The sequence below is a fragment of the Sitophilus oryzae genome, unplaced genomic scaffold, assembly GCF_002938485.1.
Source record: "Sitophilus oryzae breed Bouriz unplaced genomic scaffold, Soryzae_2.0 scaffold_177_pilon_pilon, whole genome shotgun sequence".
NCBI lineage: Eukaryota > Metazoa > Arthropoda > Insecta > Coleoptera > Curculionidae > Sitophilus > Sitophilus oryzae.
In genome coordinates, this window is record NW_022146479.1 from 5228729 (window position 1) to 5252230 (window position 23502).

General features: G+C 29.5%; 1 protein-coding gene across 1 annotated transcript in view; it reads right to left on the reverse strand.

The window, feature by feature from the left end:
- Positions 1-23502, reverse strand: part of LOC115882532 (tyrosine-protein phosphatase 99A) — a 291693-nt gene that overhangs the window by 88664 nt on the left and 179527 nt on the right. The window contains exon 5 of the mRNA XM_030900649.1: positions 3552-3730. Within this exon, the coding sequence (XP_030756509.1) occupies positions 3552-3730 (179 nt within the window). The remainder of the gene's footprint in view (positions 1-3551; positions 3731-23502) is intronic.

A 23502-nucleotide genomic window follows, 5' to 3' on the forward strand; every position in this document is an offset into this window, starting at 1 on the left:
TAGTTTTGTTGGAGATATTCGCTTGTGAAGACAACTAACATTTTTTCGTAATTTTTACATTAAAACCATACCTTTGCTTTTCGTCCTAGTCAACAGATCTATAAAATAGTGTTTATGTTGATTAGGAATATAGGAATAGAAGGATAGGATAAAGAAGAAAGTCAAGTAAATGACATCAAGGGCTTGACCTCGCTAAAATTATCTTCCATTGTCATTCCCCAGTCGTCTTTCACGCCGTTTTTTTTCGATAGTATGGTACCTATTAGGTAGGTTTAAATTAAATTTGTTTCAAAAAAATTGTTCTTAAATAATTTTATTTAGAAAATTTAAATAGTTTTTTCTTTTTCCTAATGTAATTATTATTTTCGTTAAGTTTTAAAGAATCAAGTAATTTTTCTTTTTCTTTTAATACATTTTCATAATTCCATTAAAACTATCGGTAAGTTGAGATGGTAGGAAATACGAGACAAAATTTAAAAGCATGCAAATTTTCTGCGCCCAAATTTATTAGACTTTCATGATTACTTATACATCAAACTTTTCGTATTTAATTTAGAAAACTTCACACAGGTTGGTTTCTGTGGCCATTTTCTCCGAAGGAATAAAAAGAAAATGAGTTTCAAACTTCTAATTGGTAAATAACCCACAAATAATGCTGAATTCTTAATGGACCACTTTGAAGGTACTAAATTTCAACGAATGATTCTACGTGAGCAAGTTCGAAAACTGCTTCTTAACTTTCGTAGAGTAAAACTTTTGTTTTTTTTATGTATATAATACTTTTACCTTTTTAAAATAGCGGAATACTACTGAAAAAAAAATAGCGTCACAGTGGGTTTTGAAATTACAGGCAATAGTAGTAGTGTAGTGTCCATTTTTAAATGTGATAACGTGTATATTACAGCAAAGGGATTTATTTCTTCAGATAAGTTCATTCTAAAGCCCGTTTTATTGTTTTAGGACATTTTTTGATCGAATTTATAGGTGAGGCGGCGCTAGGCTAATAAATCTAATGTTTTCATAAGAGAGAAATTCCGGAAAGTCACATAAAACTTCTATATACTTGAAATTGACAATTTATCAAACTATTCTCGCCATTATATTTTCGAAGTCCTCTAGGGCCAACTTTATTACATACTCTAACTTCGATTTAACCTAACTCCATTTCTTAGACGGAAAAAAAGCTACACAACAAGAAACGCTGTTATCTGAAAATTGTTCGGAAAAATCATAAACGAAAATACTTAAAGTTTCATGCTGGTGAGACAGATTGCTTGAAACTTTTCAGAAATTGAACATCTTCGGTCCCACGAGTAATTTGGACCATAAAAGACATTTCATACTTGTCTTACCTCTATTCTAAATCGATTTGTTATTGGTTCTTATACTGAATGGGATTTACAAAACCTATGTGGGTTTCGTATGGTTTTTTAACATTCTATTTACTTTTTCTAAAGAGACAGTCTCGAAAATCCTAGACAAACGAAAATGTTTTCTGCAGATCTTACCCTACAAAATGTCAATTTATTACAAATAAAAATATGTCAAATAAATAGTAATAATATTAATATTTACAGGGGTTTAAATATATATTGCTTATTTACTTCTATGATTTAAGAAGCATTAGTTTAAATCATTAAAAAAATCTACCAAAAATTAAGGTTTTGCCAATGGAGACATTTTGGTATTTTACAAATAACAAATATTTTGGATATATTGATTGTGTGGTAATTCTTTGAATCTTGAAATTATTTCAAAGAACAACGTATTTTATAATGTATAGAATACAGAATACATTAAAACTGTTTTATTATCATGTATTTAAATTATTAAATTCAAAATATTAGTATCTACCTATATATTTTTATATTTTTCTGTATAGTCTTTTTTAAATATCTAGTACTTTTTTAATATTATTATTCAAAAATATGTTTTTTGCAGACACATAATATGTCTATATTTTCACCACTCTAGGCCTCGAAGCTATTACCAATTTAAACGAAATATCTGCTTTTTATATAGATTATTATCAATGTCAAATGCAAGCTATATGCTGAAATATAACAGAAAATTAATAAAACGAAACAACGTCAATAAAGGCATAAATTATAAATGAACTTTTCACTGCATTTGAACCACAATGAAAAAATGATTTGGGTAAATAATACTATTTCGAACAGAGTCAAAGAATGACATTAACGAAGCGTTTTAATTACGAAATCGTAAAATATTTTTACAGCGGTTCGAATGCAATTTATAAACTAAAACGTTATTGTATTAAAAAATCATGTTCTTTGGTGTTTTTTGCTTGGAATATTAAATGGACAGTTTATTTTAAAGTTAAAATATTAATTTATTTTAGTTCTATATTAATTTTTATTTTTATTTTTTTTTGGTAGGGTTTTTAGATCACAATTAGTATGCTATCAATATTGATTTTTTTTCTTATTTTTATTAATATTTATTATTAATAGACTTCTACGATTTTTTATTCTTCTTATTTTTTATTAATTTATTTTTTATTCTTTTTTTATTAAAAACTACTTTTTATTAATTATTAGTTTCAATTATCTACAACGATGAAGTAAGGTATGTCCTTAAACAATATGTTATTTAAACAGTTAGTAAATTTAAAATTAGAATATTTAGGGTAGATAAAAAAAATATAAAATTAATAACATTTTTAAGAGAGTATTTTAAATACTGAAGACAAAATAATATAGAGAATATAAAGCAAATGATGAAAATTGACACTTCATTGTCGGCTTTGCTTCTCTTTAACAAAAGCCTGTGAAAATGTAATAAAATATATTAATTTCAAATAAATCAGGATCAATCATATGGATTTCCAACAGAGAAAAATGTAAATAATTAGCTCTTAAAAAAACACCTACGAACATTATAAAAAGGTAAATCAAACAAATTAAGACACATCATTATTTAAAAATAAATATAGCCTGTTAAAAGTCGAACCATGGTGTTTATAATTTTTTAGATTGTTTAAATTAATTTTAATTTTTAAATGTTAAAAAAATATAAAATTCTAAAAAGTGGTTATACAATGAATATACTGAACACTAAAACAGAGTTATATTAAATATTAAGAGACTGTAATAATTTACAAAACACATGAAGATGTGAGGAAGTAAATAAGAATATCCGGAATATTCCTACGATCGAAAAAAAGACGTCAAAGACGACTAGGGAATGACAATCGGTGATAGTTTGGCGAAGACAAGCCTTAGACGTCATTTCTGACGTCCAGTTCACCTTAGTGTTAAATTTCGACAAGTTTTATATAAATTCTTAATAAATGACTCGCTAAAATTATCTTCGATTGTCATTCCCCAGCCATATTTGACGCCGTTTTTTTTCGATCATACTGTATAATTTCGGTTTACGATGTTTATTTTTGGAACTGAAACTGAATATAACTGTCTATGAACTGTGGTGTAGTAATCGATAAAATATCTAACGTGGAAAAAAATAAGGACGAGCAAAAAAATGAAAATTAAGTTGTTAAATTTGAAAGGAAAAAAGCTACGACTTACGTTCTCGCAAAGTGACCATAAAATAAGAGGGTTTGCTAGGATTGCTAGGACCGATTGCGTTCCATGCTATTATCTGGAAGCTATAAACTGTGTAGGGCCTCAAACCTTTCACTTGGAACGAGGGCTCCCTGTTCGTAGTATTCACTCTCCTGATGGTGAAATTTGTGCTCTTGGCCATGCTGAAACAAGAAAAGAAATCGCTGACAGTGATATATTGCCTCACGAGCTACGGTAGAGTTCTAAGGAAGTTATTTTCCAATATCGTACGGAATTTTATATAAAATTGAAGAAGATACTTTCAAATATCAAATGATCTGGTTTAGTTACCGTTTTAAAAAGTACTTAATATTTGTTCTCTTTTTCTCTCGCTTCTCTGATTTTTATCCACTTTTAAGGTAGGTATAGTCTGTCTACTGAGGGAATATCAGTATAACAATCACAATAATTGTTGTCTGTCATTTTAGTTGAAGAATATTTTTATTTACTATGCTTTTTGTCGTTTATACTTCTCTCTGGACATGTAAGACCGGCGTAAGGCTATAGCTTAAATGTGGATAAAAATCAGCACTTATTTATGACTCACCCTGTATAATATACTAAATGATAGCAGGTAAAGCAACCTATAAAGGCAACTGAATATTATTTAGACCTTAATCCCTTACCTGCATAGTCTCTAATAATTCATTTATTTTTTATACCTTATTTGAAATAAGTTTAATTTTAGCCATATTTATATAATTAGACATAATTCCTTTCAAAAACAATACATTTTCATTTGTAAATCGCAGTTATTTATGCTCAAGGATTTATTCGGATTAGAATGTACAAATCTGTTTCACCATTTATTTAATAATTTCAACTTAGAAAGCTGTTTTTGACAGTTATTTATAAACCTATATTAAATACCACAGTAGTAATATTTAAGAGATATAAAGTTAAAATAATTTATAGTATTTTCTATAGGATATCGATTGATGTATTCTATTTTATTAGTTTATATAAATAATATGATATATTTTCCATCCATATTTAGTTCCTTCAAAGTTATCTTCAAAAGTAAAATTATTATTCAACGTAATAAAAATACATTGGAAAGCTACTTAACTTTTCGAAAAAATCGTGTAAAAGAATATACATTTACCAGAAATGTTTTAACCGCTTCACATAAACGTGAACACAAAGAAGTAAAAACGTCTAGGGCTTGACCTGGCCAAAATTTATCATGGAATGATATTCCCCAGCCGTCTTTGACGCCGTTTTTTTTATCGTTTGGTAAAAAAAATTAAAATTAACAAAGAAATATAATAATTCAATTTTATATGTATATTCTAAGGTGAACTCTGATATTTTTTCGTCTTTGAAGAAAATCCCATTTTATATTTGTACACGGATATTAATTTATATTCTGTACCAAATGGAATTGCTTAAAATTGATATTGGCTTAAAAAATCAATTTCCTGTTAACTTGATGGGACGATTAACATATTTAGATTTGAGAAACGAATTTCTTTTCTCTGCCAGACATTTTTTTACTGGTATTGGTAAAAGTAATTATTCGTTACTCGAATACTAATTTATTTAAAAATCTGTGAAAAGCTAAAGCAAAGTTTATTTTCTTAAACCGGAAAAAAGACTACCTTATTTATTTCAGTATATTTAAACCATATTTAGACGAATCACCGGAAACTCTTTGGCGTTGGAGTGAAAATAATCATTTCTAAAGGCCTTTTAACTGCTAGACAGTTATTTCTTTAGACGAGTTGCTTAAATACGGAAATCGTTCAAAGTATACATTTGCTTAATTACAATCTAAATTTGTAAAGGGCGAAATTTGAACTGTGAATCTTCTAGATTTATTTTGTCCCTCTTTATTATACACTCACCGGCACCAAAACGGACACCTTAAAATTTTGATGTATTTTAAAGTTTTATGTATTGTGTTCTAGTGAACCGATTTTGACGATCTTTTAACCAGTTAGAAGCTATTTTTTTTTTACTTTTTAGTATATCTTTCTAAATGAAAAATGAAAATTCCCATCTTGCAATTATACGAGGAAGTACAAAATGTTATTTTGGTGAAAGTTTGGAACACCCTGTGGAATATGTTAAAAAAGCAAAGAATCTGAAAATTATTTTATCATCTAGGTGCATGTTTTCTCGATAGTTTATTTTTCGGTTCATCTCAATAGCTTTTTTTTGGAGATTTCGCTTTTGTAGAAGACACTAACATTTTTTTGCATTAAAAAAATATGCCTTTCCTTTTGGTTCTAGTCAATAGACCTATAAAATAGTGTTTATGATTTATATACAGGGTGGCGCACCTCATTCGCCTCGGTTGATTATACGAAAATGGAAAGATGTAGAAACAAAATATTTTATGGGTACATGTGGGAAGGCAATGCGCATAATTTAAAATTATTTTGAAATGTACAGGGTATGTCAGATCTGAGATCCATACCAAAGTTATGTTTTTTCTTATGGAACACCCGGTATTTTATTTCATTTTTGGATTCTTGGACGTAAAATAAGGCATTTATTATAAGGTTTTAATATGTTTGAAAGCTTTGGTTTTTGAGATATTTAAAGATATTTAATTATGCATGCTATAATAAAAAAGTTTGTCAGCACCTCGTACATTACTTTTCAGAATTAATTCTTGTGCTGACTTTCAAGCCAGAGAAATAAACTTTACTAAAAAACTTGATTGCTTCCTTAAATGTATACAGGGGTATTAAAAATTGCTGGTCTATTTTAAATATATATTTTATATAAAAACTTCGTTATTTCAAATACAACACCCTGTATTTTTTTAAATAAGTCAAAGCAGAATTAAATGCTCTTTCAAACAGATTTTGAATATGGCAATTTTCTAGTGACACTTAGCAGCTATTTTCAAAATCGACATTAGTTTATGGGCTTTATTTTAATTTATAACAGGTTATTTTTATTTAATTTATCTACAATAAGGTTAATAAGTAAGTATTTATTATTTTGTCCAGAAAAATGAAGCAGTATCTGCCGAAGGAATGGATATGTTACTAGTGGTTTTTTTTATTTTGTGAGGACAATCGCTTGGGGGAGGGTTAGCCTGAAGAGTTTATGCCCAAAGATATGAATTTTCTTAACAAGCGTCCAAATATGAATTTTCTTGACAAGCGTTCCTTTGAAAAACAACTTATCCTATTTCGCAGAGCTGATAGTGTGGTATATGAAAAACCTATTAGGCAGAAACTTGTCGTTGGAAGTGAAGAAAATGAATTTGCCTTAATTGGTTCTTTTATAGAAAATCATCGTAATATAAATCAAAAAGAACTATTTCTTTTTTTTTTTGATAAAATAATAAATACTTACTTATTAAACTATTGTAGGTAAATTAAATAAAAGTAAACTGTTATAAATTTAAATAAAGTCCATAAACTAATGTCGATTTTGAAAACATCTACTAACTGTCACTGTGTTGTATTTGAAATAACGAAGTTTTTATTTAAAATAAATATTTAAAATAGACCAGCAATTTTTGATACCCCTGTATACATTTCAGGAAGCAATAATTTTTTTTAGTAAAGTTTATTTCCCTGGCTTTAAAGTCAGTACTAGAATTAACTCTGAAAAGTAATGTACAGGGTGTTGACAAACGTTTTTATTATAGCATGCATATGAAATAAAATACCGGGTGTTCCATAAGAAAAAATATAACTTTGGTATAGATCTTAGTTCTGACACACCCTGTACATTTGAAAATAATCTCAAATTATGCACATTGCCTTTCTACATATACCCATAAAAAATTATGTTTCTACATCTTTCCGTTTTCGTATAATCAACCGAGGCGAATGAGGTGCGCCAACCTGTATAATATCACTGTTATTGAAAAATCATATTATTATTGTCTGTTGGCTATTGGGCAGGTACTCTAGCACAGTTGGTTTCCAGAAGTTGTATCCGCTATAGTTTCTTCAATCCATTCAGTAGTTTTTTGCGTGAAAGAGTAACAAACATACAAACTGTCGCGTTTATAATAAAAACAGGATTACACCTAAGTGAACAGGCTGTAATGTAATTCAACAGACTGTAAGGCGAAGATTAAACGAAGTAAATCTTAAGTCAAGAAGGCCACAACTTACTAGGTCTGTTGACTAGGACCAGAAGCAAAGGCATGGTTTTAATGTAAAATTTACGAAAACATGTCTGTGTCTTCTTCAAAAGCGAATATCTCCAACAAAAATAAAGCTATTGAGATGAACCTAAAAACAAACTATCGAGAAAGGATGTACCTAGATGATAAAATGATTTTTAAATTACTTGCTGTCTTAACATATTCGACAGGGTGTTTCAAACTCTCACCAAAATATCAACATTTTCTTTTATCTCATATAATTGGCGGATGGAAACATTCATTTTTAATTTAAAAAGAGTTACTAAAATCATCAAAATCGATCCACTAGAACAAAATATATATAAAACTTTAAAATGCATCAAAATTTTTGGTGCCCGTTTTTTTGTGCCGGTGAGTGTATGTTTGGTTGTTGATTAACGCGAACGATTTGTTGTGAAGTAAATCAAAATGCGATTTGTGGAATAAAATGAAGTAAATATACTTACATAGTAGTATATTTGATTATAGCTTTTTTAGCCGAAAACAGTAGAACATTCCATGACAGGTATTTTTTAAACGAAGCATTTATACTCTATATTGACATAATTTATTTTGGTTAAACATATATTTTCTATACACTACTAAGTACTGGAATTGGTTAAGGTTCTGCCAAATTAAGTTTTTAATTGAAAATTATTAATTGTTTAAATTTAAACTTTTTCATATTGATTTATAATTTTCAATTCCCTATCAATCAAAAAATAATAATATAGTTAGATTTAACGTCAAAAGACATACGATAACAAAGTGCGTTAGAGAATTATCTCTCTTTTGTGCGATGGTTTTTAAAATGAAAATACATAATAGCTTAAATGAGTGTAAGAGAAACGATGTAGGGATAATGATGTTAATAAAAGTTGTCTGGATTATGCTGTATTGTTACTTCGTCTGTCTTTAGCGATAACGAAGTCATAATTACATATAGCTTGTTCTTGGGATGGAATATAACTGGAGTTTCAGTTTAAATCCATTGGAACGAAAACTTTGTTTTGTCGACAGTAAGCGGATAAAAATAACATTACGATGTCTCTGCCGCAGAATATTATTTAATTCCATTTTATAGAAACGCCACTGGATTGTCATTTTTTTGATTCTATTTCTTAATATTATTCTCTTTTCTATCTGAAAAATAAGGTAGATTAAAATGCTGTTTTTAAAATAATTAAAAAAACTTAGTCTAAGTTAGAGGGCTCCAAAACAAGGGTTAAAATAATTGATACTATCAGAAAACCAAAACACTTAATCGTTTTAAATGTTTACATATTCTAAACGTGCATAAAATTTTCTATAAAAGCTTCAAATTTTAATTTTATGGGAGCTCTGAAAGCCTGTTAAAAATGGCAAAAAAGGGGCATTTTTGACTTTTCAAGAATTTTTTTTTCAGAGAACTTTTTTTTGAGTTATGAAAATTGTTGTTATTTAGTAATTAAAAGGTGTAGAATAGGAAAATGTAAGCTTTTTTTTTAATTAGTATAGGCTAATTCGATACAAAATGTCACTCTGAATAGAATGACATATCATATGTCAACTTTTGATATTTTTGCATATGATTTATTTGAAATTATAACTTGCGGTTCGTAACGAAAACTTGACTCAAAATACCAAGTGAGTGGTATCAAATTCGTAAAAAAATGTTTTTTCCAAATATGCTAATGAGCCACCCTCGTTCCATTTGAAAAAATTGAGATATGATTAAAAATACGATTTGACCATTTTCTAATCTGACCCAGGACAAGACACTAAAAACATTAGACCATCAAATCTATTTTTCCAAGGCTCCTTGATGAAGAATTAGTGTTTTTAACAAAGCCATGGCACTCTAGATTGAATTTTAAAATACATTTTTTTATTAAGCGAGAATGTTAAAAGTTGACATATGATATGTCATTCTATTCAGAATGTCATTTTCTATTGAATAAAGTAAAAAAATACCGAGGGTGCCATTTAAAAATCAAAAATTGTAGTCATTTCCGGTGAAACAGGAAGTGACCAAAAACAATTGAATACACCAATCAATTCCAATTTATGTCATATACTAACATACCAAATCTCGTTTTTTTATCTGAAAAAATAAAAAAGTTATAGGGGTCGCACCCGGTATATAAAAAATAGCCAAAATGGACATTTTTTTCGACTCTTTTCCATTCATAGCCATGAAAATTGACGATTTTCGTCATGTCATCGGTTTTATTAAAATTGCTGTTGTTTACTTATTAAAAGGTGTATAATAAGAAAATAGGGGCCATTGTAGTCTTACGAGAACAGTAATAGATATAAAGAACATTTTAGCCGTCATAAAATATAGCTGAAAAACAAAGGTCTAAAAATGAATTTACTGTATGATTTTACTTTGAATGAATGTATATAAAATTTCCTACAAATGCTGAAATTTTCATAATATTATAATTGCATTGAAAATGTGTAAAAATAGCCAAAAATGGCCATTTTTTCGACTCATTTCCATACATATTAGTCATGAAAATCGGAGATTTTAGCACATATTCTAAAAAAAGTCACACACATATAAAAAAGTTACATTCTGAAAAACTCTGTTATTTACTAATTAAGAAAGCGTAGATTAAGAATTTGTAGCCTTACTAGCATCGTAGTAGATAGAGACGACATTTTAACTATTATCGAAAATTACTATAACAAGGGTTAAAAAATCGATTTTATAAATAAACCGAAAGAGAAAAAAATCAATTAAACAGAGGCAAAGTTTCGCTAAGTATATTTTATAAATGCAGGAGCATTCCTGTAACCTATTTGTGCTCGCTGGATTAGTATGAAAGTTTTTGCTATTACTAACCCGGACATATTTTATAAAGTTGTGTCTAGACATCTGTGATGTAACTCATAAACGTAACAGTCTTTGCTAGCGTGTACGTGTTTCGTTTGGCAAGGTACTCGTGCCAGCTCATTTCTTAGATATTTTAGGACGAGCAAAAGCTGTATTGGAGCATCGGCCTACTTATGTACTTCTGTACATGGAGAATCTTATTACAAACACGTTTTCCGTACCCTAAATATATTCTTTTGTAAAGTTATTTTCTATTGCAGTATACACAGGGCTTTTTATTTTTAGGTCGCATCGATGGTTCCAAATTACAAACCTGTAGTGGTTACAGCTGTTTAGAAATTTGCAATTTCGATAAAACTTGTTTAAATTTTAATATTTGACATATTATTAGAGCACTATAAAGGTTACAATGTATTTAATATACATCATAAACAGATGTAATTTATCATTGCGTTTTATAGTAAAATTTATATTATATACATATCTAATTAAACAGTTATTTAAACAGTCATCAATCGATATATTTTAATTTAACTGTTCTGCATTTAAATTACATATCTAGTACACCAATGAATATTTTATTATTAACAATATACTGTACGATCGACGTCAGAGATGGCTATGAAATAAAATATCTGTTACTTTATATGTAAAATGATATGGGGAATGTCAACGATCGTCATTTCCAAGCCAACTGGACGTCGTTTTTTTTTTATCACACGGTATGTATGAATGATTTAAAATAGAAGAAAAAATAAGACAAAAAATGGGGCTGGACTCTTTTTAGATTGTCTTTAAATTGAATTAATTAAAAAAAAATGAATTATCTTAACTTTAAAAATAAATATAATTCTGAGAGTATATTTTATTTAAAGTATTTTCTTTTTATGGATGTAAAATATTACGGTGCTCTGATTAAATATTTTGAAAAGCAATATACGAACGTAATAAAGTGTTTATTTCAGTTTAAGCAAATGTTTGCTTAATCGAAAATAATTGTAGAGGTTCAGTGTTTTTAAAACAAAATCACGTACCTAACGATTTCAGCCTCTATTAAATCCCAAACCGTTCTACAACAAAAATAAAGCAAACAATAAAAAAAACATATCACGTTAATTTGAAAATAACCCTGTTATTTAAACAGGCGGTTATATCAAATAGTCGAGAGCATTCTCCGTAATAGTGAAAAATATTTAGTTCTTGCATTTTCTGTGCATAATATCTCTCGGAAAATTCAGTTAGCCCAATGAAATTTTAACCAAGGGCTGCAAAATAGTTTTTAAATAACCTGGCTGAAATTAATATTTGATTTGGAACTTGAACGAGTCCATATAAAATGCAATTTAAATTCTTTATTCGATTAACGACAGACCGTTAAATTGGAGTTAACTCGTATCGGTAAATTTTGTTCTGATTCTGCCAAAACATAACAACAACAACCTTCGTGATAGCTCAGGAGCTTGGACAACACCGTCAAAAAAAATTCCACTCCAACTCTCAGTCAATGGCATACCTAGAATGTACAACTTTCAGAAACACCTCTCTATTGTACTGAGTAACAAAAATAATTGGAGAGAAACGTTTGCTCAGCAGAAAAAAGACCATTCCATAACCTGGTATACTGATGCTACCAAAGCAAGGAATAGGAGTATATGGGCCAAAAACTAATCATCAATCGATATATTTTAATTTAACTGTTCTGCATTTAAATTACATATCTAGTACACCAATGAATATTTTATTATTAACAATATACTGTACGATCGAAAAAACGACGTCATAGATGGCTATGAAATAAATATATCTGTCACTTTATATGTAAAATGATATGGGGAATGTCAACGATCGTCATTTCCAAGCCAACTGGACGTCGTTTTTTTATCACACGGGATGTATGAATGATTTAAAATAGAAGAAAAAATAAGACGAAAAATGGGGCTGGACTCTTTTTAGATTGTCTTTAAATTGAATTAATTAAAATGAATTATCTAAACTTTAAAAATAAATATAATTCTGAGAGTATATTTTATTTAAAGTATTTTCTTTTTATGGATGTAAAATATTACGGTGCTCTGATTAAATATTTTGAAAAGCAATATACGAACGTAATAAAGTGTTTATTTCAGTTTAAGCAAATGTTTGCTTAATCGAAAATAATTGTAGAGGTTCAGTGTTTTTAAAACAAAATCACGTACCTAACGATTTCAGCCTCTATTAAATCCCAAACCGTTCTACAACAAAAATAAAGCAAACAATAAAAAACATATCACGTTAATTTGAAAATAACCCTGTTATTTAAACAGGCGGTTATATCAAATAGTCGAGAGCATTCTCCGTAATAGTGAAAAATATTTAGTTCTTGCATTTTCTGTGCATAATATCTCTCGGAAAATTCAGTTAGCCCAATGAAATTTTAACCAAGGGCTGCAAAATAGTTTTTAAATAACCTGGCTGAAATTAATATTTGATTTGGAACTTGAACGAGTCCATATAAAATGCAATTTAAATTCTTTATTCGATTAACGACAGACCGTTAAATTGGAGTTAACTCGTATCGGTAAATTTTGTTCTGATTCTGCCAAAACATAACAACAACCTTCGTGATAGCTCAGGAGCTTGGACAACACCCTCAAAAAAATTCCAGTCCAACTCTCAGTCAATGGCATACCAAGAATGTACAACTTTCAGAAACACCTCTCTATAGTACTGAGCAACAAAAATAATTGGAGAGAAACGTTTGCTCAGCAGAAAAAAGACCATTCCATAACCATTCCATAACCTGATGCTACCAAAGCAAGGAATAGGAGTATATGGGCCAAAAACTAAATACTCCAAACATAATATACGCTCTCGAAAGATGCGTATGACGTATCTATCGGAAACAAGAAATAGCCATCTTATCCGATAGTCAAGCGGCATTAAAAGCGATCACTAACCATCAATTCAACTCACTAACCATCAATTCGAAGTTGGTCAAAGAATGCCTAGAGAAACTGAACAACATTAGGCAAACTACTCTGGATGCCAGCCCACCTAGTGATAGAAGGTAATGGAAAAGGAAACTATTTAGCTAGAAAAAGGAGTGAACACTTCACTAACTGGACCAGAACAGTTCTGCTGTCCAAGTGAAAACCAACTTAAAGCAGAACTCCAGAACCTGGAAGACTCGATCTAAGCAATACGGATTAAACGTTTCAAATAATGTAAAATAATAGTTACTTTTTATACAAGACGACAAAATGGCATTTTAGGGGAGACGATAATGCAATTTTATCGTCGTGCATAAAACTATGGTAAAAATATTTTTTTCCATAGTGAGTTAAGTTTTAAAAAATATTCAGAAATTATTATTTCAAGGAATTTATTACGAGTAGAAAAAATATTGTGCTGGGTTGGCGTTGGTTTCTATGTAATTTGACAAATAAATACAGCGTCTCTTTATTTGTCAGTTGTGAGTCAATATTTTTTAATTCTCTTTCGTGTCGATTGCTGATTGAATTGGAGCCAGAAATGGCTCAAAACGAAATAAGAAAATTACCAACAGACATTCAGGCTGAGGCGACAAACGCCATATCCAAACTACTTCGATTTAAATCCCGAATAACTTGCGGTTAAAGTACTATTTTATCTACTATTTTTGATTTAATTTTATGCTTAGGCGTTAAAATTTTTTTATATTGCGGCGCAAAAATTAATACTTTTGTGACGTTTGAAAAAAAAATATTTATATTATTTTCGCTTTATATAAGATATAGATATATATATATATATATATATATATATATATATATATATATATATATATATATATATATATATATATATATATATATATATATATATATATATATATATACATAGAAATAAGTTAGTTATCTAAATTGGGAGATCAGATAAGAGTTGGAAGGGCGTTGAAGGTCTATAATCTTATCAAGCATACCCCGCTTGATAAGATCAAAATTTATCAAAATTTACAATATAGAGAATAAATTAACGAGTTTTTAAAATATGTATTTTTTGACTCTATTTTGTCTATTGACAATTTTACATACATTGATTAAAGTAATATCAGTCAAATTCATTCATTTAAATGCGTTTCACTAAATGAAACACACGTATTTAACTGTCAGTCAAAATGGCCAAAACATTACTAAAAAAGGTCGTTATCAAGATAAAAGCAAGTTTTTCCCTGGGAAGTATAAAACTTTCAATAAATCGTAATGAAAAAATTTAATTAAATATATTTTACAGACGAATTTTTATGGAGGCTATTAATTTTATTAAAAGGTAAAAATGGATAGTCGGGTTAATAAATGTATTCGGGGTACAAACAGAGTTAATTAAAAATTACCTATCGAATTTGAGTATAATTGAATGATAAAATCTTTATTTTTTTTGCTTTACTATTCAACAATTTTATTATGTTTATTTTCAAAAATTATATATCAATATAATTTTTTTAATATTAAATGATTCTTAACGTTAAAACGAACAATACTTAAATTACCAGTTACGGTGTACCTGTACCTCCTACAAGGCTTATACAGAGTGTTTCAAAAAACATGTGCCATCTCTCGTGGGGAGGTTCCTCACGTAAAAATAAGATATATTTTTATATCAACATAGGTCCGATTCTGCTTTATTTTGTAGCTTTTTTAGCATTTTTTAGCATTAAAATAATACTCTCAAAATTTAATTCCAATTGCTTGGAGGAAAATTATGATAAATCGATCAAAATTAAGAGTTTAACCTCCTGCAGCTACAAAGCAGAATCGGACTTAGGTTGGTAAAAAAAAATCTTATTTTTACGTGAGGAATATCCCCACGAGAGATGGCACATGTCTTTTAAAATACCCTGTAGAACGGATTAAACAGAATGTTACACAGTACCTTCAAAAATATCTTCAATTTAAAAAAGTTGTTCTACGTCCTGAATACTACGTGGCTTCTTAGGAGCCAGTCGCATATTTCGTCGATCTATATTGCTGACGTAAAAAAACAATTTCGGATATTTTTATATTGGAAAGACTGAAATATGGAAATGATACGTGGCCACCGCAAATAAAAATTGACGAGTTAAAAGGCGTTTGATTTAGAACGTTGTTAAATATTCCCTCTATGACAGGGACATGAATGATATATAAATGTTTGAAAATAAAAACGCGTGTGTACATAATAAAACCTGTTTGACGCAGGTTATTACCGGACGTCAAAGCTTTTTACAACTCGAATTTCTCCACGCTCAACTAAAATGACCGATCAAAATTTGGAGCAAAGGTATGAAAATCTGACGAGTATTCCAACAGTTTCTGTTGGCATAACCGATACATGATACTTTGATGAGTATACAGGACCGAGTAAAAATTGCTAAACCATTAGTGTCCTTTTAGGCGCGCGTTTTTATTTTCTGGAATCAGGCACATCTGCACGATTGTGTAAACATGATAGATTAGGGCACATTTCCACAATAAATCTGGATCGCGTAATAAGTGTGATTTATGTCTTTCGAGTTCAATGCAAAATATACACTATTACTTTTCAGTTTCTTTATTGGTAACTGTATTTCTCAATTTAGTTGATAAAGCAGTTGTAACTTAGTTTTTATCTAGGGTTATTCTTCTTAAAAGAATTAAAAAATATTCTTTTTTTCTATAGCAACTGTTAAAATTGCCTAATATATATCAAAAATAGTAGATACACTAGTACTTTAACTGCAAGAGTAGATTAAATGATACTTTAACAGCTAGGATAGGTTAAAAACTTTATTTCTTCTCGCACGTTTTGCAGACTCACAAATTGTCATTGAATGTCACCATCCAAACAAACTATTAAATATTGTTTCGCTGGAAAAATAACTAAAAAAATAAATAAATAATTAATTAAAAATAAAATAAAAATTCACTGCCTCCTGGACTATAATAAAAAATACTATTTAAAATAAACAACAAGCTAATATCCTCGTCTTCTTTATGTAATACATCATTCTCCAAAAACTAGAAATAAAGTCAGTAGTCGTGGAAATAAAAATTTTATTTGAGCTTAACTATCGCTGCAGTTTTTATCAGTCATACCTCATCCTATATTAGAATATTATAGCTTATAGCGTACATTATTATATCTTATTGCCTACCTATTGGAGCATTGAAAGCTTAAGATGGCTTAAGTGGGACAAAGATATGTTGCAGTACCTTAAGGAAGCATCGGAACAATCTCTTCATTCTAAGGCAGCTGAAAGCACTTTCAACCAAAATAAACTACCTTAGGTACTTTGGGTACATTTCGAGAAGAACAGACGGACTGGAACAACCCATCATCAAGGGAAAAAAAATAATTGCAAGAAGAAGAAGAATAAGGAAGCAATATTGACATTATTGCTGATGTTCGGAAGCAGTCTTTAAATTGTTGACAACGCAATGGAAACTTTTACAAAATGAAGCTAAGTAACACATTATTCTGGAAATGCAGGACACATAAATGGGAAGATTATATAATTCAACATAAGCTATGAGATTGTCCGGCTCATTTGCAAATCAGAGTCACAATATATTATATCTTCTTGGCAGATTCAACAATAAGAATTCCTCAATTTGCCAATTTATGGACATCGTTAAAACATATTTTAGAGGCTATTATTCAATATTACTTTCCTATAATAACAAAATTACTGAAATACTTTGTATTTAGAAGTAACGTTTTGTGGCTAATATAAAAGAAAGAAGATTTTTAATTATAGTGGGGCGAGATAAAAATTTTATAGTCAGTTGGTTGGAAATGAAACACGAGTAAAATCAGTTTAGCCATTTATTTTCTGACTGACGTACAACAGAAAACGTGTATTTTTACACTTCCTGAGCTTGAAGCTACACATAGATTTACCGTTTTCGGTTTTAATATTAGTTTATAACCTGGTAGATTATTACGACTGTGTAAAACAAATATAAACTTTGATAGCGAAGTTTAAATATCGCTCGATACTCTATGCGACTTTTCTCTATATAGCAGAAGTTTCTTTACGAATTTTATGCAGGTCTCTAAAACTTTTACACAAATATACTACATATTTATCGACAATATGAGTAGAGAATCAATAAGAGAATTGATCTCTGCAGATTTTGAACACAGTAATAGCAGATAGGTACTTGAATAGTACTTTTTTAAATCTTTCTAAATTTCATTTTATTGGACTATAAACTAATCGGTTGATATTCAATGGATGGTTCGGTACAAATTTGTAGGTTCGTATTATAAATAGACTTTAAATAAAGACTACAGTATGTTCCGGATTGTCTTTACAAGAGGAAACACTTTTTTATTATTTAAACATTTTAAATCATCAAAAAATATGACGTTAATTAAAATTCTATCAATAACAGACCAACAACATCTATCAAAGAATGAAAACGAAATTATATTACGATAGAAACGCGTTTTAATATTTAGGCCTTAATAATTAAATTATATTTTCATGTTTTTTTCCTCTAAAATGGGCATGGAAATTTAGAAAAATATTAACGGGATTAACCGTTATAGAACAAGAATTTTTTTTACTAAAAATGTCAATAATAAGAAAGTTTTTCCTCTTGTAAAGACAATCCGGGGACATACTGTATATTTTGTATGATTTAATTAAAAAACAAATTTATGGTTTTCAGATTTTTCTCTATACTTGTGGTATAAGACGGTATTACTTACCAAATTTTATAGTTTTAGGGCAACGGAAAAAAATCTATAAATTTTGTTTCCTTTGAGAGTGTCGAAATATACTTTTTGTGCGGCATGTATGGCCGTTAACTTAGAAGTTTGATTTTTTCATAGCTTCATGAGACTGTAGACCTGAGTATATGGTTTTAATTTCAACTCGATATCTCCAAACGATCCCGAGATAAAGGGTAACAGACAGACCAACGGACGGACAGACAACAAAGTGATCCTATAAAGGTTCCGTTTTTTTCCTTTTGAGGTAAGGAACCCTAATTAACAGTTATTATGTATAATCATAAACATAAATATAATTAGAATATATTTTAATTATTTTTTTACAAGCACTCACTGTGTATTTTGACTGTTGGAAAACTCAGGCTGGCGGGCGTCGTGAATTCAAAGGAAATAAGTCTTTTTGAAATATACAATTTCATTTTTATCCTACCTCGGGCAAGTCGTCTATTATAAGAAACAATATTTCGAAAATTACGATTTTGTTGTGCCCACGGCTGTGATTTTCCTGCGCGCTAAACTGCCAAATGTAATATAAAAGAGGAAGAAAGTTGCACATTTTTTTTGTTCAAAGCAAAAAAGGGATTTCTGATTTTTTTCATTTAATTTTCTACGTGCTAGCAGAGACACATGTAGCTTGCTAAAGTTTTATTGGATAAGTTCTTGAAAAAAAACTTATTTCTTAATGTATAAGTAATAATAGTATATACAGTAACAGCAATTTTGTTACAGCAAAAAGTAACAATATTATATCAAATATTTAAATAAATAAATATTAAGAAAACACGACCTTTATAAAGAGCGTATACAAATTTAATTTATTGTTTATTAACTTGAACATCAAAATGTGCAACTGAAAAAAACAGCAAAGTAAATAATTTAAAAGAGCTTTAAAAAATGAGAATACCCTTGTAGAATTTAGAATGTATGGTATGGGAGAAGTTAATCATCGCGACCTTTCAGATATATTTTGTCCTCCTTTCTTGAGTTATAACTCATCATACAGTCTCAGGGCTTTGACAAAAGACCGTCTCCGAGACGGTTTTACAGAGGTTAGTTCTCCATCTCCGATATCGGTCGTACCACCGTTCTGGTGTTTCCCCATTCTCCTCACAGAATCTGCATTTGCCGTTGTTTCTTAGCTTCAACCTACTGAGTTATTTATTTAGAGACAGTGTCCTGTTAAAAACTCGTGACAGTTCGAAGATTTCATAAGTTTTGAGAAATATCTTTGAGTGTGTTAGACCGGAGGGTGGGGGTGGGTTGGAGGATCCCAAGTCCAGGTTACAGATGCAGTCATCCAGGCTCTTGAGTTCCATTTTAAGTCGGTCTGCACTTGGAAAGCCTAACGGTTCTGGCCCAGTTAGTGACGTGTTCGATCTTTTTCTAACTAAATCATTTGCTTTTTCATTCCCTTCAATCCCTTGGTGGGTTGAGACCCAGACTAGAAGGACATTCAATAGTTCCTATCTATCTGAAGGATGCTGGTGTAGGTGCCCATTGCTTTCGAATATTTAGTTTTTGGCCCAAATCCTTCTATCGCTGTTCCTGCTTGGCTTTTTGAAGCATACGTTATGGTATGGTTCTTTACCTGCTGAGCAAACGTTTCTTTCTTCCAATCCTTTTTATTGCTTAATCCTAAAGTTATACATTATGGGTATGTCATCCATTGGGAGTTGGAGGAGTGGAATTTTCCTTTTGAGGGTGTTCCAAGGTCCTGAGCTGACAATTCCTCCACTATTATTTCCGTCAATGCCTATTCTAATCATTCTCGCAATGGCATCAGTATTTAGATGACCATGTGCAGTGTTATTAGGCCTAGAATGATCTCTATTGCTGCTGTTGGGTGAGAATGACTTTAAAACATTTAATGTGTTCTCTCATTAAAGCATTAAAAATATTTTCTAGTTTTTCGTTTGGAGAGTATGTGTATTATTAAGAATTTTCATTGGTTAGCCAAATTTGTGTTGAAACACACAAGAAATTATAAGAGTTCTTCTTCATTTTATGTAATTTTCTGTTATGCTTTTCACCAACATGTTTATTGTTAATCTGCCTCTTTGCGGACGATACTTGTTTCACTTGGAGCGGCCCAGATGTTGCAGCACTATATGATACTATATCCAGTGACTTACGCACCATTAAGTCTTGGTGCGATTCTAATCTCCTATGCCTCAACCTATCAAAAATTAAAGTTTTGTCATATAAAACTACTATACAACGTTTTGTACTTAATATCACCACTATTGACGTCGTGGACTCTGTGAAATTCTTAGGACTTGTTGTAGACAACTCGTTAAAATGGCACTTTCACATCGAAGCTCTATCAAAGAAACTAAGCGCTGCCTGTTTTGCGCTAAGATCAGTTTCTAAGGAACTTAACTTCTCAACCTCTAGAATAGCCTATTATGCCCTTTTTGAGTCACATCTTCGTTATGCCCTTCCATTCTGGGGTACTTGCTGCGCAACAAAATTTGATCGTGTTTTCAGACTTCAAAAGAGAGCAGTTCGATATTTATTGGGACTGAACAGTACAACTCACTGCCAGAATTTCCTTAAAAATTTGAAAATACTGACTCTTCCTTCTTTATTCATTTTTGAATCCGTTTGCTTAATCCGCAAGCACATATCTGCTATTCCCGAAAGGCCATTTCATAACTATCCACTTAGGAATACAGAGCACGATCTTTATCTGCCAACCCCGAGCTCAGAACTAGTTAAAGGTTCAATACTGTACAATGACAAAAAAATGTACAATCATCTGCCTTTGAATATCAAGTCGCTTTCATTCTTTCCCGCATTTCGCAAAGCTCTAAAATCATACTTACTGAAGAGAGCCCTCTATGCGGTAAACGACTTTTTTGTTGATGTTTAATTATGAACAATTTTGAATTTTAAAATTTTGATCATCTCACACACTGGTCAAAGGTCAAGTATTTAATATTTTATAACTCTAAAATTATATCTATTTACTGCGTATTGTTCTATAATTGTCCATGTATATTCTTTTTGTAATTTTAAAGACTTATTTTTTTTTTGAATTGTATTATTTGTATTGTGTATTTTTTGTTGTTTGTATTTTTTTGTGATTTTGTTGTTTGTGAGTGCTTTGCCGATGAAGCTGTTTTGGCTTTTTGTACAAAAGCGTTGTTTGTTTGTTTGTTATCTAAAAAAAAATCGTTAAAATACACAAGAGAATCTAGAAGCAAATAAATTTAGTGAATTGTTATTCTTTAGATTTATTATTTTATACATATTTTTTCATTTAATTCAGGAAAACTATGTTAGTGGAAACATTGTTTTGTTTGAAATAAAAAGAATCTTCTGTTTATTTGATTGTGCGCATGGTTTGAGAGAAATGTTGTTTTCTAGCAGATGAATTCTGGAAAAGTTTTGCTAAATACATTTAATAATATAGTAAATTGTTAGACTTTGAACTTTTTATATTCTTTTTTTCTTTTATATTATTCGCAGAGAGTATATACGGCGAAAATTATATTTTATCTCAAACGCAAAGAGATGCATTCTCTTTATTAACTCTTCGAAGTCTTGGTAAATATAAAATTACATGGTGCAAGTCTGGCTTTATTCCTTTCAGCTTTATTTTGCGAATTTCAGCTCTTTGTTTTAGCTTTAACTGAGTAAGATATTATTTCAAAAATTGCCAACATAAAATGAATCAGCGTAGATTTTCGAATCCTTTTCTGTTTATTCTTTCATTAAGAATTTAGCCGATTTGACGGTATCGGCATCTTTCAAATTCAAAATTTGTTTGCGCCGACAGGCAATGAGATTTCCGACGTTTTGATTTATTAAGTCTTTCAAGAAGGTTCCTGGACCCATATTTAGATATTCGAAAGGACTTTCTTCATACATTATTAGTGTATTTTTGATGTGCATAATAAAAGGGTTTCAGTATTAATTAGAGAATGGATATAGAATATTCTCTTTTTGAAATATCCTTTCAAATATTCTTTTTGTTAAATAACACGAAAATTTACATATCTGTAGCTTTAAAGACGAACTAGCATATACAAATTCTTATTCCAATAGAACAAGGAATAAACTTAATATACAGTTATTTTTCGAAACCTTTATATTTTATTCAGAGAAATTAAAAATACTATTTTTAATTTAAAACAGTTACATTTTTAATTTATTGAAATATAGAAAAACGCAAAGCTTGGTACACAGTATCTATCGTTATTTAATAGGTTGATTATAAATTCTACATTGTGTGTCACCTACAGATAAAATGACGGTATTTACTTCAATGTTGCCACAATTATAAATTCTCTATTGAACAGTATGCACGTATTTAAAATACAAATTAAATCATAGGAGAAAACTTACAAATTATGATTTCAGTATTTTAATTATTTAAGTACATATCTATAATAAATATCCAAATAGAGGTTTTGCACGAAGACTTACAAATTATATATTTGGTAATTAAATCATTAATTCCTTTAAAAAAATAACGAAGAAATCCGAGGTAGATATGTAAAACGGAAAAGCTCCAATAAAAATAAATTATATATTTTTTTATATTGTGTCTTCACTCTGTACTGGACAGAAGCACACAAAAAAGCCAGATGTTTCGGCATGCTGAATGTTAATATTTTGCTTTTGTCCATTTTTTTGCCTTTAATAAAGATGAAACAAAAAGCTTTGATTATATATTTTGTATCTTCAAATATACATCGGGTATTATTCGTAGTTATATATTTTTTCCGTCTAACATTGTAATTCTGAAAAATTTTCATAAGTGTATATTAAGTATATATTATACAGCTATAGTCAATAATCATATGAACAAAAATTAGAGTTTAATTTATAGAAGAGTCAAGCTAATCCATGTTCATGAAGTTATTAGAATCAAAGAGCCAAAATACGAGAAAAGCTAAAAGAAACTCATGAATTATATTACTATATAGCACAAAATAAGGATAAAACACTATATACGTAAATAAATAAATATGACTTTATTTCGTTTTAGATAGCACAGCTTGTAATTAAGATAAAAATTAACGACTTTTTGGCAACGAAATGAACTTCATATTTTGGCTTTTCCTGTCACAATATGAATAAAATATATAATTTACCAGCAGTTAAATTCGCGTATTTTTTAAGTTAGAAAACATTAATTATAACTGTGAAAATATATGGACTGTTAGGTGTTAAAAAACGTAATATGGTTTTTATTATCCTTAGATATATCTATTCTGCTCTATTTTTGTAGGAATAACGTTATATACTATGATATGTTATAGAAAGGCGAA